General features: G+C 36.4%; 1 protein-coding gene across 1 annotated transcript in view; it reads left to right on the top strand.

Moving 5' to 3' along the window:
• Positions 1-16,758, top strand: part of RAD54B (RAD54 homolog B) — an 89,649-nt gene extending 72,891 nt beyond the window's left edge. The window contains exons 9-14 of the mRNA XM_065895581.1: positions 1,097-1,387; positions 4,384-4,559; positions 11,129-11,390; positions 12,903-12,969; positions 13,160-13,357; positions 16,541-16,758. Coding sequence (XP_065751653.1) covers positions 1,097-1,387; positions 4,384-4,559; positions 11,129-11,390; positions 12,903-12,969; positions 13,160-13,357; positions 16,541-16,758 — 1,212 coding nt within the window. The remainder of the gene's footprint in view (positions 1-1,096; positions 1,388-4,383; positions 4,560-11,128; positions 11,391-12,902; positions 12,970-13,159; positions 13,358-16,540) is intronic.
• The last annotated feature ends 326 nt before the right edge of the window (positions 16,759-17,084 follow it).

Here is a 17,084-nt window from a genome sequence, read left to right as displayed (position 1 = left end):
AAAGATTTGTGCAGTATATGGAGAAGGTGCTGTGACTGATTGAATGTGTCAAAAGTGGTTTGCGAAGTTTCGTGCTGGAGTTTTCTTGCTGGATGATGCTCCATGGTCGGGTAGACGAGTTGAAGTTGATAGCGATCAAATCAAGACATTAATTGAGAAAAATTAATCAACATTAAACCACATGGAAGATAGCCAACATACTCACAATATCCATATTAAGCACTGAAAATCATTTGCACCAGCTTGATTTTGTTAATCACTTTGATGTTTGGGTTCCACATAAGTTAAGCAAAACAAACAAACAAACAAACAAAAAAAACCTTCTTGACTGTATTTCCACATGCAATTATCTACTTAAATGTAATGAAAACGTTCCAGTTTTAAAACAAATCGTCTCGGGCGATGAAAAGTGGATACTGTACAATTATGTGGAATGGCAGAGATCGTGGGGCAAGTGAAATGAACCACCACCAACCACACCAAAGGCCGGTCTTCATCCAAAGAAGGTGATGTGTGTATACGGTGGGATTGGGAGTCCTCTATTATGAGCTCCTTCCAGAAAACCAAACGATTAATTCCAACAGTACTGCTACCAATTAGACCAACCGAAAGCAGCACTTGATGAAAAGCATACGGAATTAGTCAACAGGAAACGCATAATCTTCCATCAGGATAATGCAAGAACATATGTTTTTTGATAACCAGACAAAAACTGTTACAGCTTGGCTGGGAAGTTCTGATTCATCTGCCGTATTCACCAGACATTGCACCTTAGTATTTCCATTTATTTCGGTCTTTACAAAATTCTCTTAGTGGAAAAAAATTTCACTTCCCTAGAAGACTGTAAAAGGCACCTGGAACAGTTCTTTGCTCAAAAAGACAGAAAGTTTTGGGAAGATGGAATTATGAAGTTGCCTGAAAAATGACAGAAGGTAGTGGAACAAAACAGTGAATATGTTGTTCAATAAAGATCTTGGTGAGAATGAAAAATGTGTCTCTTATTTTTACTTAAAAACTGAAGGAACTTTTTGGCCAGCCCAGTGGGTTTTTTTTTTTTTTTGTCTAAAACATTTCTAAGTCTGCTGTTTTTCCATAGGAAGAAAAGGAGTTAGGAGAGAGAAGAGCAGCTGAACTTACTTGCCTCACTGGGCTCTTTGTCCTTAGAAGAACCCAAGAAGTCATAAATAAATATCTCCCACCTAAGATAGAGAATGTAGTCTTTTGCCGACCAGGAGCCCTACAGATTGAACTTTATCGAAAACTGTTGAATTCTCAGGCTGTCAGATTCTGTCTTCAAGGATTGTTGGAAAATAGTTCTCATCTAATATGTATTGGAGCTCTTAAAAAACTGTGCAATCACCCCTGCCTTTTGTTCAGCTCAGTAAAGGTAAGTAGTGTATGAGCCTACGTCAGGGATATGAGCTGAGGGTTCTATGTCATGTGAACCTAAGAGGGCAGATTGGACTAATCCCTAGGGTTGCATTTGTGGGTTTTCCAAAAGCTGTGCAGCCTCTCCAGTGTGATTCTTCTTTAGAGTTTATCCAGCCTTCTACTTGTTCTTCAGAGCATGACCATATTCATAGAGCTGAACGAGGGATGAAATGGGCTTGAGGCTCTGCCTTCTAGAGTTTGTGGCCCCTGCCCTTTGGTGCCTCATCTAATGCTCGGTCCTGGTTTCTCTTCCTATTTTATATTAATATAGCCAGTCAGTGTGTTTGGAGCTAACAAATACAAAATTTACCATTAAGAAATAATTTATTTTTTCCTCATAAAAGTAATCCATGATTGTTGTATGAAATCTATAAAATTCAAAAAAATCCCAAAGAAGAAAATAAAGATCATCTACTGGTTATAATGTAAATTGGTACAACTGGGAGACAGTTTGGCAATATGTATCAAAAACCTTAAAATTTAATGTATCTTGTGACCTGGTAATACCACTTTGAATAATTTGTCATAAAGAGATAAAGCTCTCCAGCCACAGAAAACCACATTTGGTATTAATAATCTTAGTTAATACTCATTAAACACCATGTACCAAACACTAAGTACTTTTCTAGTATTATTTTTTTTATTCTTCACAAAATTCTATGGAGTAAGTACTATTGTTACCATCCCCATTTTTGGGTGAGGAAACGGACTCAAAGATACCCATAAGTAGTCTTTTCTAGAGGAACTTAATTCTAATGATGCTATGCTTATTATTTAAAAATCTATTATTATTATTATTACTAAATAAATTGTGGACATTTCCCCAAATTAGATGACTTCTACAAGTATGATTTTTAATGGCTACATAGTTGACCTGACCATTTGGATATTAATGAACATAAGGCAGTTTGGGGTATAGTGAGAGTTTTCTGTTTTGGTGTTGGAACTAGGTATCAGTCCCTACTCTACTACTTGTTTAATTAAAGACAAGTTTAACCATGGCCAGGTTGTGTCTGTGAGCCTCAGTTTGTCTTAACTGAAACTCAGAGACAATAATAACTTCCCGATGATGTTATTGTGGCAATTTGATGAATTTTTATTACAACTGTAACTGAATATTACAACTCATAACTGAAGAGTATTGGGTTGCAGAGAGTCAGAGAAGAGATTGCCCTGTCTAGTTGATGTGAGGAATCTAACGGGTAAATCTCTGTGATGCACCTCCATGCATCAGGCTGTCTCAGCATAAAGATATTGTCTGTTAGTTGATTCTTAATTAGGATTATACATTACAGTCTTCAGGGAAGCTTTTAAGACTACATTTGTCCAGCCTAGGCACATATGAGCCACTTCAGATTCTCTGAGAGTAGGACCCAGTCATGAAGATTTTAAAAAAGCTCTCCCAAGTGATTCTGATTATGTGTTCCTGGCTAAGAACTTGTGCATTAAGATCATTCATCTCCCTTGTATTTTGATTTAATATTCACCAGACAACTTTCTGCTAATGATTTGCTTCCCCATGCACCTTTCATAGGACAGAATGCATAGACCAGTTGGTTTAAACAGGCAGGTCTCATTTATAGGTCAATAAATTTATATTCTGATTTATTCAGTCTCTTAATTTTGTTAGTATGGCTCATTTCCCTAGAGCTTAAGCATATGCAAGTTTCTGAACATGAAAAGCTGTGGATTAGACCCTGGGTCTGTGGTCCTTTGATAACCTCGCCAAGGTGTAGGCATTTTAGGAAACCTAACCCAAGCAGCCAGCAACCATCTCTCCTCTCATGTGTATCCCAGTTATGTAAATATCTTAGGGTTCCAAGTATTTTTAATCAAGTGACTTTACCCAAATATTGCTATGTTTTGGGAATAAGCCAGATTAAAATTAGTACTTTGTGCCCAGCATTTTATACTACTTGATTCACTGCCCTTAAGATGTTTCTAGTATTGTTAAAGGATTACAACACACATTAAAAAATTAGGGAATTGTTAAAAAAAGTATATAGTTAATTGAATAATTAAATAAATTCGAAGTTGAAATGTACTGTGTAACCACAAAGGTTAAAAGTCAATGCCCGCCAAAAGGGGGCATGTGAGTAATCAGGAGGAATTTGCATTGGGCCCTCAAGTATTTATAGGATTGGGATAATTGGGCAAAAAAAAGATGGCGCATTCCAGGCAGGGGTAGTAGGTTGAACAAAGTTTCAAGAACAATGATAAATCTGGTAAATGTGGGAGAGAGTGACGAGAACTGCCAATCCCAGAAATTTTATCTAAAAAAGTGATGCAGTCATTAACAAATGTAATCTCCAGTATGTGTTCACATGTCAGCTAGGCAGTTTCAGGGGGAATTTCAGAGGTGGTGATAATCTCTTTGGAATAAAATTATATAAAAACTATTGATAAAATAAACAAAACATTATAAATAACAATAGATTTCTCTGTTAACTTCTTGGCAGAGTTGTTCCTTCTTGTAGAAGAAATTGATAAGATTGAGTGGACTGTTGCGCTTGATCTTGAGTATCACCTGGGAGGTGCTGTGTGAGCCTGCAAACTGGGAGAGAAAAGTAATAGCAGGGAGGGAAGGCGGGAAGGAGAGAGAAAAAGGTAGCAATGATGAGAAGTCTCAGGGTTTTGGAGAGGATAGATTTCCTAGAACTGTTTGCCCTCTATTTTCCTCCTGTTTATTTCTCTGCTACCCACTTCCCCATCAATCACACATCGGCAATGATACTGCGCTTGTGGGGTTCAGGGAACAGGCATTTGGAGACAGCATTAGAACTGCTCTGTAATCAAAAATGACCAAATTGTGACCTATGAAGATTAACATAGCAATAAGATTGGGCTTTTCAGGTAGCTATTAATCTTCAGTTTTTTCCCCATAATTTTAGCATTTTTTCCCTTCCGATTAAAAAAACATGAACCAGTGTTGACAGTCATCCTTTTGAACAGGAAAAAGAATGCAGCTCAACTTGGGATGAGAATGAAGAAAGGAATCTATATGAAGGCTTGATAAATGTGTTTCCCGCTGATTACAACCCACTCATGTTTACTGAAGAAGAGTCAGGAAAACTACAGGTGCTTTCAAAGCTCTTAGCTGTTATCCACGAACTTTGTCCTGATGAAAAGTAAGTCAATTTAATAAACTACTTGTAAGTGCTTATGGAATTTCAGCTTAGACTCTGTCCTTATTCCCTCCCCTCACTGCCTCTTTTTGAAAAGAAAACATTAAAAATAAGTTGTTTTCTTCTTTGGGGGCATGGTTAGCTCCCAGTCTTTTGTAAACTTATCATTAACAATGTGTCTGTAAGCTTTTATTTAAGAAAAACTAAATGTAAATACATATATTTTAAAAACCCTAGAGACGTCTTTTGATATTATAACACCTAACTCGTTTCTTTATCACTTTCAGAATCCTTTGTTCTTTTTCTGTCCTGAAACGTTGATACTCCTGAGGGCTTTGTCTTCAGCCTCCTTCTCACTCTATAAACACCCTTCCTGGTTTAGCTCTACTCCTCGTAGTTTCAGCTATCACCCGCATGGTGTTGATTCAAAATCTGTATCTCTAGTCCAAGCCTCTCTTCTAGTTTCCACATCCTTCTTTCTATTTAATGGACATCTTAATCTGTCTGGACCTCAACTTCTCGTGTACTAAACCAGCTTTATCATTTTGCCATTGCAAGACTGATCCTTTTTCATTATTCCTTGGCTTGATGAATGGTACCATAATGCAAGCAAAAAACACTCGTCATTCTAGACTTACTTTTCTCCTTCACTTTCCCGGTGTCATCAGTCACTACATTCTATTCTATTGATTTTATTTAATTTCAGGAATCCGTTTCCTTTCAGGTACCAAGATTTTTTTTTTAGTAACTATTTTAAATTTTATTTAAAAAATTTAATTTTTTAATTTTTTTAAATTTATTTTTTATTGACGTAGAGTTGAATTATAATGTTGTGTTAATTACTGCTGTACAGCACCAAGATATTTGTTTTGATTCTTGTAATTACTGATTGGCTTGTGGTGGTCTCTTATAAATTATGTCCCTCTTACTTTCAATCCCACTACATATCAATATTGCCCTAAATTATATTAAATACAAATGTGAACATGTTACTCTTTTACTTAAAAATCATTCAAAGATTCCTAGTTGCCTTCCAGAAATTTCTAAACTATAGCACATTGAGCAAGACTCTTCATGACCTGGGTGGTGCCTCCTTTTCTAGCCTCATACCTCTTGACTCCATCACACTTATCATGTGGTCCAATCATACCAGACTATTCGCAAAACCGGCAATTTGCTCTACTTCTCACCTCTGTTCTTACCTGTTTCAGGTTCCTATGCCTGGTGTACCTGCACTTCTCATTCTTCTGACCAACTTTCTCTTCTTTAAGACTCAGCTCGGATGCTTTCTCCTCTTAGAAGCCACTGGCCTCATAGTGAGTTAGATGCCCCTCTTCTGTACTCCCTTAGCATCCTGTACCTCCCTCTAATGGAGCTCTTCTCACGTTATATTGTAATCATTAGTTCTCTTCTGTGTCAGCACCTATAGTGCAGGGACTATGTCTTAATTATTCTTGTAGGAGGTATTCAAACTGTTTTTGAATTAAGGCAAAAATGCAGAGAAAAAATTGCAAAATAATAATTATATTTAATTGTCAAGGATACTACTTAACCTCTTTGGAGCATTAATAGTATCATTTGACTTGTGAAAATTTTTAGATTTATTTTTCATAATGAAGTGACTAAAATAAAGAAACTTTCTATGAACTCTTTAATACAGTTTGATTAAAATGTTTTATTAGATAATATTTTATATATACAAGAGTGTGTAATGTATGTATATATATATATGCAGATTGTGACCCAGTTTGAACTTAGAGTATAAACTTTTAGTTAGACTTTTATTTGCATCTTGTCTTCACTGGATTCTGTTTTTCCCTTTTTTCTGAACATGGGATAAGTGATTATTGTTGGACAAGGAATATGAGTGAACAGAATTTTAGAGGAAATGAGAAGAGATCAAGTGTGACTGTAGAGTTGAGAATTTATCCTTGAAGATGTTCTAGAGGAAAGTTCCCCTCTTGTGGTGGGAAGGAAGGAACGAGGAAGAAAAATATAATTTAGGGGTAGGGGTTGGGTTGGAGTCATTTTGACTGCTTGTGTATCCTAAGAAAACTGAATCCTGCCTTGTCCGATGAAAGAAGAAATAGCACTTCCATCAGTGGCACAGACTGTTCTGGTGCTTCACATTATCTGAAGAGATAGACCTTTCTTTTTAAATTGTGGTAAAATACACATAACATGAATTTACTATCTTAGTTATTTCTAAGTGTATTGTTCATTAGTGTTAGGTATACGCTCACTGTTGTGCAACCAATCTCCAGTACTCTTTTCATCTTGCAAAACTGAGCTATACCCATTAAACAACAACTCCCCATTCCTGCTTTTTCTCTACTTTCTGTCTCCATGAATCTGACTACTGTAGGTACCTTATATAAGTGAAATCATATGATGTTTTGTCTTTTGATGACTAGCTTATTCTACTTAGCATAGTGTCCTCAAAGTTCATCGATGTTGTAGCATGTCAGAATTTCTTTCCTTTTTAAGGCTGAGTAATGTTCCACTGCATATATATAACATTTTGTTTACCCATTCATCTGTCGATGGATAGTTGGGTTGCTTCTGCCTTTTGACGACTATGAATAATGTTGCTGTGAACATGGGTGTACCAACACCTTTTTGAGACCCTGTTTTCAGTTCCTTTGAATATATGTCCAGAAGTAGGATTGTTGGATCATATGATAATTCTCTCTTTAATTTTTTGAGGAACCTCCATAATCTTTTTCGTAGCGGCCACACCATTTTACATTCTCACTAACAGTGGACAAAGGTTCCAACTTCTCAACAACCTCTCCAGCTTTGCTATTTTCTGGTCTGTTTTGTTTTTGACAGTAGCCATCCTAACGGGTGTGAGGTGATATCTCATTGTGGTTTTGATTTGCATTTCCCTAGTAATTAGTAATGTTGGGCATCTTTTGTTGTACTTGTTGACTATTTGTATATTTTCTTTCAAAGACGTCTGTTCAAGTCCTTTGCCCATTTTTTTAAATTGGGTTGTTTTTTTTTATTGTTGTCGTTATTGAATTGTAGCCCCCTCCCCCCCTTTTTTTAATGGCCAATTGGATATAGAGGCCAGGTTTTCCACATCTGAGCTGCCTATGCACAAACATCTCCTAAACCTTTAAAATATGTAGCTAGAAGTTGCTCACAGTGTTTGATTTCAGCGATAGTATTACTGTCTACACCTGATCTACTGTGTTATTGTTAACTAGAACCGGATAGTTCTATTTTCGGTCTATAGGCAGAACTCTTCTGCAGTGCTTTTGTGCATATTGAGATGAATTAGAATTGGGTGGAGGCATATCTGAGAACTCCTGGCTTGTCTGGCTGGTGGCCCTTTTATGGAATTTTTTAAAAGAATACTTCAAAATTTAAAAAGTTCCTCTTCCCTCCTGGTTGTTGCATTCATGCACTAGGCTTCATGGCTTGGAGAGTAGAGTTCATGCCGAATTCCACCCCCCTGCATCTCTTGGTTGGACAGTCTTGTGCTGGGTGCAGCTTGCACTGTACCTGACATGGCAGCCTTGCCTACAGATTTCACCTGATTTCAGGGACAGTATAGTGACCATAAAAATAATAACCTTGTTTGAAAGTGGTACGTATGTGTGGCGGGGCTCTAGACCTCTGGAAGGGGATTGTCCAAGGCTCTTTACCAAGATAGTCACCTATCCCATCAATCTACATCTAGCCTTGTAAGAACTTGTTGGGGGAAAATATTCTAAAGCCAGATTTCCTCCAGTCCAGTAAAGTTGTATCAGCAAAACTATGTTTAGATAATGTTATTCATCCCCGTAATAGTATAGAAAAGGAAGGGAAAAATGACTGAATTATTAGTATAGGAATTTTGACAGATTGCATAAATGGTCTTAAGTTCTCCCTCCCTATATCCACGTTCCTTTGCTGGGTAACTTTGGGTGATCTACCATTCTGATCTAACTTTGCTGGTCTAACTTGGCTGATCTACCATCAGCCACGTGATTTGAATTGGTCCATGAGGTGCTGGCAAAAACATGGCAGAAGAAGAGGCTTGAAAAGATCTTGTGCAGTGGGGCTTGTCCTCCTTTGTGCTTCCTAGAAACTTTTTGTCACCATGTGAATAAGCCTGGGCTAGCCTGCTAGAGGGTAAGAGACCTCAGAAACTCAGATGAGGCTTCCCAGCCGAGGCCCCTCACCAGTCAGCCAGTTCCCGGTCTACTTGGCAGCTGACTGCAGATGCTTGAGTCAGCACAGCCACGACCAGCAGAGGAACCTCTTAGCTGAGCCCAGCCCAAATTGCCAACCTACGGAATTGTGAGCTGAATATAAAATAAATGGTTGCTGTTTTAAGCCACTGAGTTTTGGTTTGGTTTGTTAAGTAGCCAAAGGTAACTGATACAGGAATACAAATATACATGATCTTTACCTTGTTAGCATAGATAATTAAGATAATTCTAACTGTTAAACATTTGCTTTATTTTAAAAATTTCTATTGCTAATAATTATCCCACTAGTTGTAAAACTTGTAGGTAATATTCTTGATCTGTTTTTTATTTTTTGCTTAATTTATCAAACTTTAGCTATTATATAAATTCTGGTTTGACTTTTTAGCATATTTTATTGTTTAAAATTTTTATTTTATCAAAATGTTAAAAGGGCTTATCATGAAAAAAGACAGGAGTTCATAGTTCCATCTCTTCCCCTTGGCATCCTGTTTCTCAGAGTCAATCACCAGCTCCCATTGTATGTTGCCAGACCATGTACTTATACGGCTATTTCTTGTCTTTTCCATATTTTCTTCATGAAAAACTCTAGCAATTTTTCTTCATTCTTTATACATTGAGTTATAATCTTTTTTTAAATATGATAATGCTTTTTGATAGTTTCCCATGGCTTTTATTTTATTTTATTTAGTTTTTGGTGGCACGCAGAACTTCCCTGACCAGGGATTGAACCCTTGCCCCCTGCAGGGGAAGCACAGAGTCTTAAACACTGGACCACTAGGGAAGTCCTGAGTTATAATCTTGATGTGCCTTAATATGGATCATGTTTTCATTTATTGAACTGAAAACTCTATAGTAAGTCGTTTTAATCTGAAGATCCCATGTCTGGGAAGCAGCCTCTTTCACAAAACAATTTTCTTTTGTTTTATTTGGAATTTCTGTCAGTCATATATTGAACCTCATGGATTGATTCTATAATTCTTTTTTCTTTCCTCTCCTATTGGTCATCACTTTTCCTTTTTAATCTTTTTCCGGGAAGATTCTCTTTCTTTCTTCTAAATCTCCTATTAAATTTTTATTTGGGCTGTCATTTTAAATTTCCAAGATAATTTTCTTATTCTTGATTGTTCTTTTTTATTGCCACCTCTTCTTGTGAATGCTATCTCTTATATGAGGGTATTAATTATTTCCTTAAAATTGTCTTCTGTTTCCTCCATTGCTCTGTTTTATTCATGTTTCTTTTTTTCTGTTTATTTGTTTTGGTTTCTATTTTTCATGTTGGAGGCTGGCTTCAAGTAGCTGGTGGCCCTTGGTGTCCATTTATATTTAAGAGTAAGGCAGTAAAACACTAACTGAATGCTCTGTGTGCATGGGCAGGGCTTGTGGACTGCTGACCTGCGTTAGGTAACAGGTAGCGAGCTGGCTTTTTTACTTGGGGATTCCCTATCTGTGGACCTTTTCTCTGGGGTCATTCAAATGAGTCATTCCAGAGGTGAATCTTCCAATAATATTCTTGGGGTGTGGAATGTGAGAGGAATGCTTTGCTGCTGGTGTTCTGGGAGTTGGCAGAAAAGGGGGACTGGAATCTTACCATCCATTTTGCAGACCTTCATTTTGGTTTGTCACTATATCCCTGCCTTCTAGAGTTCCCTGGTCTAAGTTTCTTTGGTTTACTTTCTCCAGAGAATAAACATTCCAGTTGAGAAAGAAAAGCCAACTTAGTTACATGGGATGAGGGCCTGAGTTCTACTTACCAGTGCTCTTGTAATAGCTCCAGTCTAAACTCCTTTCTTCTGAGCTGGCTTTACGAGATTATATGGTGTGAATGAACTTGTACTTGTTTCTTATTGGAATCTCTCTCTTTGGGCACTTAAGTTTCACTTTCTCTGTACTCCTAAGCAGGTCACCATTCCACTATTCTCTGTTTTCATATATAAATGTCTCCTGTTTCATTAAAGATAGAGTTTGTCTTTCTGTTTCTTATTCTCCTGCTGTTCTTAGGGTGACTTAAGAGAGGTAAAGAAAGCAGAAAGTTCTTTACTCCACTATTTTGATGCTGGAAGTCTCTTAGATATTGACTTTTTTTTTTGGCCACGTGGCTTGTGGGAATCCCAGCTCCCCAACCAGGGATTGAACCTGTGCCCTCAGCAGTGAGAGTGTAGAGTCCTAACCACTGGATGGCCAGGGAATTCCCTCTTAGATACTGATTTTAAAATTGAATTTGAAGGAGAATCTGTGTTTTAATTGTACAAGGTCATTGTTGGATGTTCTATAAATATCAGTGATAGTATTATTGTGGTATTTTCCTTCAATTAAAAAAATCTAATATTGCTTTTAAATTGTGTATAAAGATTCTTTCTTTTTGATTGACAGGGTGGTGTTGGTATCCAACTATACACAAACCTTGAATATTTTACAAGAAGTATGCAAGCGTCATGGATATGCTTATACAAGACTTGATGGACAAACACAGATCTCTCAAAGGCAACAAATTGTTGATGGCTTTAATAGTAAATACTCTTCTGATTTTATTTTTTTGTTAAGTTCAAAAGCTGGTGGTGTGGGACTTAACCTTATTGGAGGATCTCACTTAATTCTCTATGACATTGATTGGAATCCAGCCACTGATATCCAGGTACGACTGTTTATGTATTAAACAAACATTATAGAATGCCTATGGGGGATACAGGGCCTGCTGGGGATATGAGGAGGATGATGATGTATAATAACTGCTGCATATTGAACCCTTATTTTGTATCAGGCACTCTGCTAAGTGCTTTACATCTGTTTAATCTTCACAATAATCCTACAAGTGTGGATATTCTAAGCCCTGTTTTACAGATGAAGTTATGGAAGTTTGCTCTCAGTCACATAGCTTATTAGAGGCAGAGCCAGGATTCACACCCAAACCTGTTATGTCTCCAGGCTCTAATATACTGTGTAGTTGGGCCTTCAGGATCCTCATGACCATCAGGGGAAGACAATAAAGTGTTACAGGTGCTATGATCAGTGTTTGTGCAGGGTATGGTAAAGATATAAAATTAGCTTATTTAGGGAAATATTTCAGAAGCAGCCTTTGGTTTTCTTCAGAATACAGTCCATTTTCATGTATTTTGGGATTTCTACCTATGGATTTGCACCTCATATGGTATCTGTGTTAGGAGACCTGGAGACAACCCTCGGGTTCAATGATTCACTAGAAGGACTCACAGAATCAAGAAAAACAGCTATATTCATAGTTAAGTTTTATTACAGTGAAAGAATACAGACTAAAATCAACACAGGTAGAAGGTGCATAGGGTAGAGTCCAGGAGAGACCAGGCACAAGCTTCCAGTTGTCCTTTTCCACTAGACTTGTATGGAACAACACTTAATTTTCCCAACATTAATGAGTGACAACACATGGAATGGTGTCAACCAGAGAAGTTCACTTGAGCCTTGGTGTCCAGAGTTTTTGTTGGAGGTCAGTCATGTAGGCATGGATACCTGTGTGACTGACCTTAGTTGCTCAGTCTTCAATCCCTGCAGAGGTCAACTGGCCCAAGTCCCCACCTAAATCACACTGTTAGCATAAACTACTTAGTGTGGTCCAAGGTCCCAAGTAAACTAAGATGCTCTTATAGGGCAGGATACTCCAGGGCTTCCAGGAGCTGGTTGAAGGCCCGACTTTTCTTTGGAATGTGCAAGGTTTGAACATCAACCTTTTACTGTACAGTATCAGTGATAAATCCTAACACCACAGAGATCTACGTAGAGCCTGAGCTGATTGCAGGTATCCTAGGGATTCCTTAGGGGTGAGTCATTAGCCTCTTAGACTGAGAATAAGCCTTCCATGCTATGCTATACTTGATTCTTTGCATTCTTACTGCCCAAACTCGCTGTCCCATTTTTTGACGCAGATAGACCCTCTCACTGTTGCATGGCGCCCTGTAATTATTTTATAGTACCACAATGAGTGTTCATTCATCCCTTTCCTTATCCCAGGAAAAAAATTTGAAGTGGAGAATGCTTAGGTATGCCTGGGCTTTGTTTTTTGAAGCTATAAGTGAAATCCTAATCTTAATTGTATTAATGCAAGTTGCTTATGTGGCAAGGGTTATCATTAGTTTCTACTTGTACTCTCAGAATTCTCGTTAATTTTCTATAGGCAATGTCTAGAGTGTGGAGAGATGGTCAGAAACATCCTGTACATATTTACAGACTCCTAACCACAGGTAATAACCCTTCAGTGTGACAAAAATGTATTCCCTTTGAATAATTAAAGATTCTTTTTGTTGTTAATCTGTGCTTCAGTATCAGGAATACTGTTATTTTGTTAGCTAGTATACTAAGAAACATGCTTTACCCAACAAAAATAACAGATGTAAAGATCTGAAGGAAATCTAATGAATGTTTTCTCTTCAGGTACGATAGAAGAAAAGATCTATCAAAGGCAGATCAGTAAGCAAGGTCTTTCTGGGGCAGTTGTAGACCTAACCAAGACATGTGATCATATTCAGTTTTCAGTAGAAGAGCTTAAAAATTTGTTCACATTACATGAAAGTTCACATTGTGTTACTCATGACCTGCTTGACTGTGAATGTACAGGAGAAAATCATACAGGTTAGTTGTATTTTAATTGTTACGATGATGAAGTTAATTGGTCTCCCTTTAGTAGTTGAAAATATTTAAATACAGAATAACTAAAATAATTACCCCTTGCATATGTTAGTTTTCTTTTCTCCTCAGGTCACAGGGCAGCTGCCACATGGGTATTTGAGAAAATTTTAGTTAGAACCTTATTAGTTCTCTCAATTCAGCTTCTTATTTACGAATCAGTTGTGAAAAATTTGGCCTATTGGTAAAATCTTTCAAATCCTGATAATAATGACTTCAGAATTAGGGAAATGTTTTTAATCCTTATTTCTGTTTCACAAAAAAACATAACACTTGACAGAATAATCCTACTGTCTAGGATTTTGTGTAGAACTTTTATTTTTAAAAAGTTTATTTTGTGTAGAACTTATTCCTAGTGAGGTCATATTTTCCGGGGCAGTAAGCGTGAGCTGCCATACTTCTCAGTGCTTCATGCCCTGCTTGTGCTGCTTAAATGAGGCTGACAGCGTCAACCCTCCAGAATTAGTACCATTCAAATAGGTACTGGATCAGGAGTAGCACTTGAGCAACCAATGTCCAGTAGTTGGAAATCACTTGATAAATTGTGTTGAGATGGGTTTAAGAAGTAAAACTGTATAAGACTAACATGGAAGAATTTACATTTTATATAATCCACACTGATCTTCTCTATAGTATGATTTTTCCATCTTAGTAATTTCTTCTCTTATTATTTCTCTTTTCCCCTGTATTTATCTAAATTTTTTTTTCTCTTATTTTCTAAAGCTGAATCCTTAGCTTAATGGCTCTCAGTCCTCTTTTCTGAAATGGGAATTTAAGGCTGTAAATTTTCCTCTAAGCTGAATCTCATAATTTTCATATGCAGTCTTTTTATTATTCAGTTCTAAATAGTTTTTTTCCATTATAATTTATTCTTTGGCTCAGAGGTGTTTAAAAGTATGTTTTATGATGTATTTTAGTTTTTGTTATTGAATTTTAGCTACTGCACTGTAGTCACAAATATGGTCTGCATGATATTGATTCTTTGGAAACTAGAGACTTGGTGTGTGGCCTGGTGTGTTTACTTTGTAAATATTTTTGTACATGAAAAGAATGTGTATTCTCTTAATTACTTAGTTTAGAGTTTGCCATATTAGTCAAATTTTCTGTTACCGAATTAGTTTTTTCTTATTTTACAGATTTAAAAATTTACTAATTTAACTGAAAAATTGATAATATATTTACCTGTCTCAACTATTTAAAAATATAAAATGTATATGGTGAAAACTCTTCCTCCCATAATGCCGTCATCTGCCTAGTTTCTAGTCCTGCTACCCTATGCAAAACCAGTATTATTAGTTTTATGTGTATCCTTCTAGATATATTTTTATGCATATGCAAGGAACTCTTGCCCAGTTTTTCCCCCAATAAAGGGTAGTGTAATATGTGTATAGTTCTGTACCTGTTTCATTGAATAGTATCTTGAGATCTCCCGTATCATTAAAGAGTTTCCTCATTCTTTTTTTCTCTCAGCTATGTAATCCTCCCTTGGATGAATAGACCATAATTTATTCATCTGACCTTACAGTTGTATAATTAGGTTCCTTCCAGTCAGTATATATCTTTATTTGTACATCTTTTTCTATATCTTCAAATATCTCTATAAGGTAAATTATCAGTGTTGCCGTGTCAGAGAATATGTGCATTTGTAATTCTGATAGGTCTTGCTAAGGTGCCCTCCACTGGGGGTTGTATCATTTATACCCCACCAACAATATACTATTTCCCCACAGCTTTACCAGTTTAGGATTATCAGTTGCTTGGATTTTTGCCAATCTGATAGTAAAAGACATGGTATATTGGTCTAGTTTTAATTTAATTTAACCTTATTATGAGTGAAGTTGGGTGTATTTTCCTATGGTTAAGAGCTGTATTTCCTTTATGTGAACCACCTGCTCATATCATTTGCCCATTTTTCTATTAATGACCTAATTCTGTGTTAGGCATATCTGTTATTGAAAGAGATATGTTAAAATCTTACAGTATGACAGTGGATTTGTCAGTTTCTTGTTATTCTGTCAATTTTTGCTTTATATATTTTGTATCTTCTTTGTAAAAATTTTTTCATTATTATTCATTTATTTTATTATTATGTAGTGATTGCATTATCTCTGATGTCTTTTGCTTTCATTTTGTCTTTAGTTAACGTATTACACTGACTTTTTAAAATTTTTATTGGAGTATAGTGGATTTACGATGTGTTAGTTTCAGGTGTACAGCAAATACACTGACTTTCTTATTGTTAGTATTTGTCTGGTATATCTTTTTCTGTTCTTTTATCTTGAATCTTTCTGTGTCCTTATGTTTTAGGTATCTTTCATGTAAATAATATGAGGCTGGATTTTCTATTTTATCCAGTGTGATGTTCTCTTTTTTAAAGATTTAATTTTATTTATTTTTGGCTGCATTGGGTCTTCGTTGATGCACGCGGGCTTTCTCTAGTTGCGGCGAGCAGGGGCTACTCTTTGTTGCAGTGCGTGGTGGCTTCTCTTGTTGCGGAGCACGGGCTCTAGGCACGTGGGCTTCAGTAGTTGTGGCACGAGGGCTCAGTAGTTGTGGCTCACGGGCTCTATAGTGCAGCCTCAGTAGTTGTGGCACATGGGCTTAGTTGCTCTGCGGCATGTGGGATCTTCCTGGACCAGGGCTCGAACCCACGCCCCCTGCATTGGCAGGCGGATTCTTAACCACTACGCCACCAGGGAAGCCCTTGCTACAGAATATTAATGAGTTTGATTATGGAGTGTTAAGCCACATTGTTACAGTTATGTTCTGAATTTGGAAACATATCTGGCTCCACAGGCTTTTAGGTAAGAAACTGTGGACCTGTAATACATCTCTTTGGAGATTAATTTGTTTAATGTGTATTTCTCCTGCTAGACCATAAAGTCCTTGAAAACAGAGACCATGTCTATTTTTGTTCACCATTTTGGCCCCCATTGCTCAAATCAGCACATTGTAAACAATTTATAACTATTTGTAGAAGGAATGAATTAATTGAATTTGCTTATTTTAACATAAACCATGGTGATCAAATGTAACAAATCATATAAACTCATTATATATTTAAAAAGTATTGTATGTAATAGGATATTGATTGGCCTAAGGATTTCCTCATTGTTTTACTTATTTCAGGTGATTCATTGGAAAAATTCCCTGTCTTTAGAAATTGTCAGCTTGGTACACATCAGCAGAAGTCTGACTCCCTGAAACCTGTCTCCATGTCACAGCTGAAGCAATGGAAACATTTTTCTGGAGATCATTTAAATCTTACAGATCCTTTTCTTGAAAGAATAAGAGAAAATGTGTCATTCTTTTTTCAGAATATAACCAATCAAACTACTGCTATATAACCCCCTTTAAAAAATTAATCTAGTAAGTAAATGTAATTTTGGAAAACAAATAGAATTATTTTAATTATAATAATATATTTTATTGCAAAATGTATTATAGTTTTGATATAATAATCAAAACTGAGTTGTTTAATTTTTTGTATATATTCTTAAATATTGAAACATTAAAGACATACTTGTATCATCCTATAATTGTTTATTAATAATTCTGTAATTCATGCAGTTTCATTAAGTAATTTCTAAGGAATTTTCAGTATTAAAAGGTAAAATGCCCTGTTTCTATCTTTGGGAAATCTAAACTGATTAGGAATATTAGACAGATGTGG

This window comes from Phocoena phocoena, chromosome 17 (assembly GCF_963924675.1).
Source record: "Phocoena phocoena chromosome 17, mPhoPho1.1, whole genome shotgun sequence".
Taxonomy (NCBI): Eukaryota; Metazoa; Chordata; class Mammalia; order Artiodactyla; family Phocoenidae; genus Phocoena; species Phocoena phocoena.
This window is presented reverse-complemented; position numbering and strand designations above follow the sequence as displayed.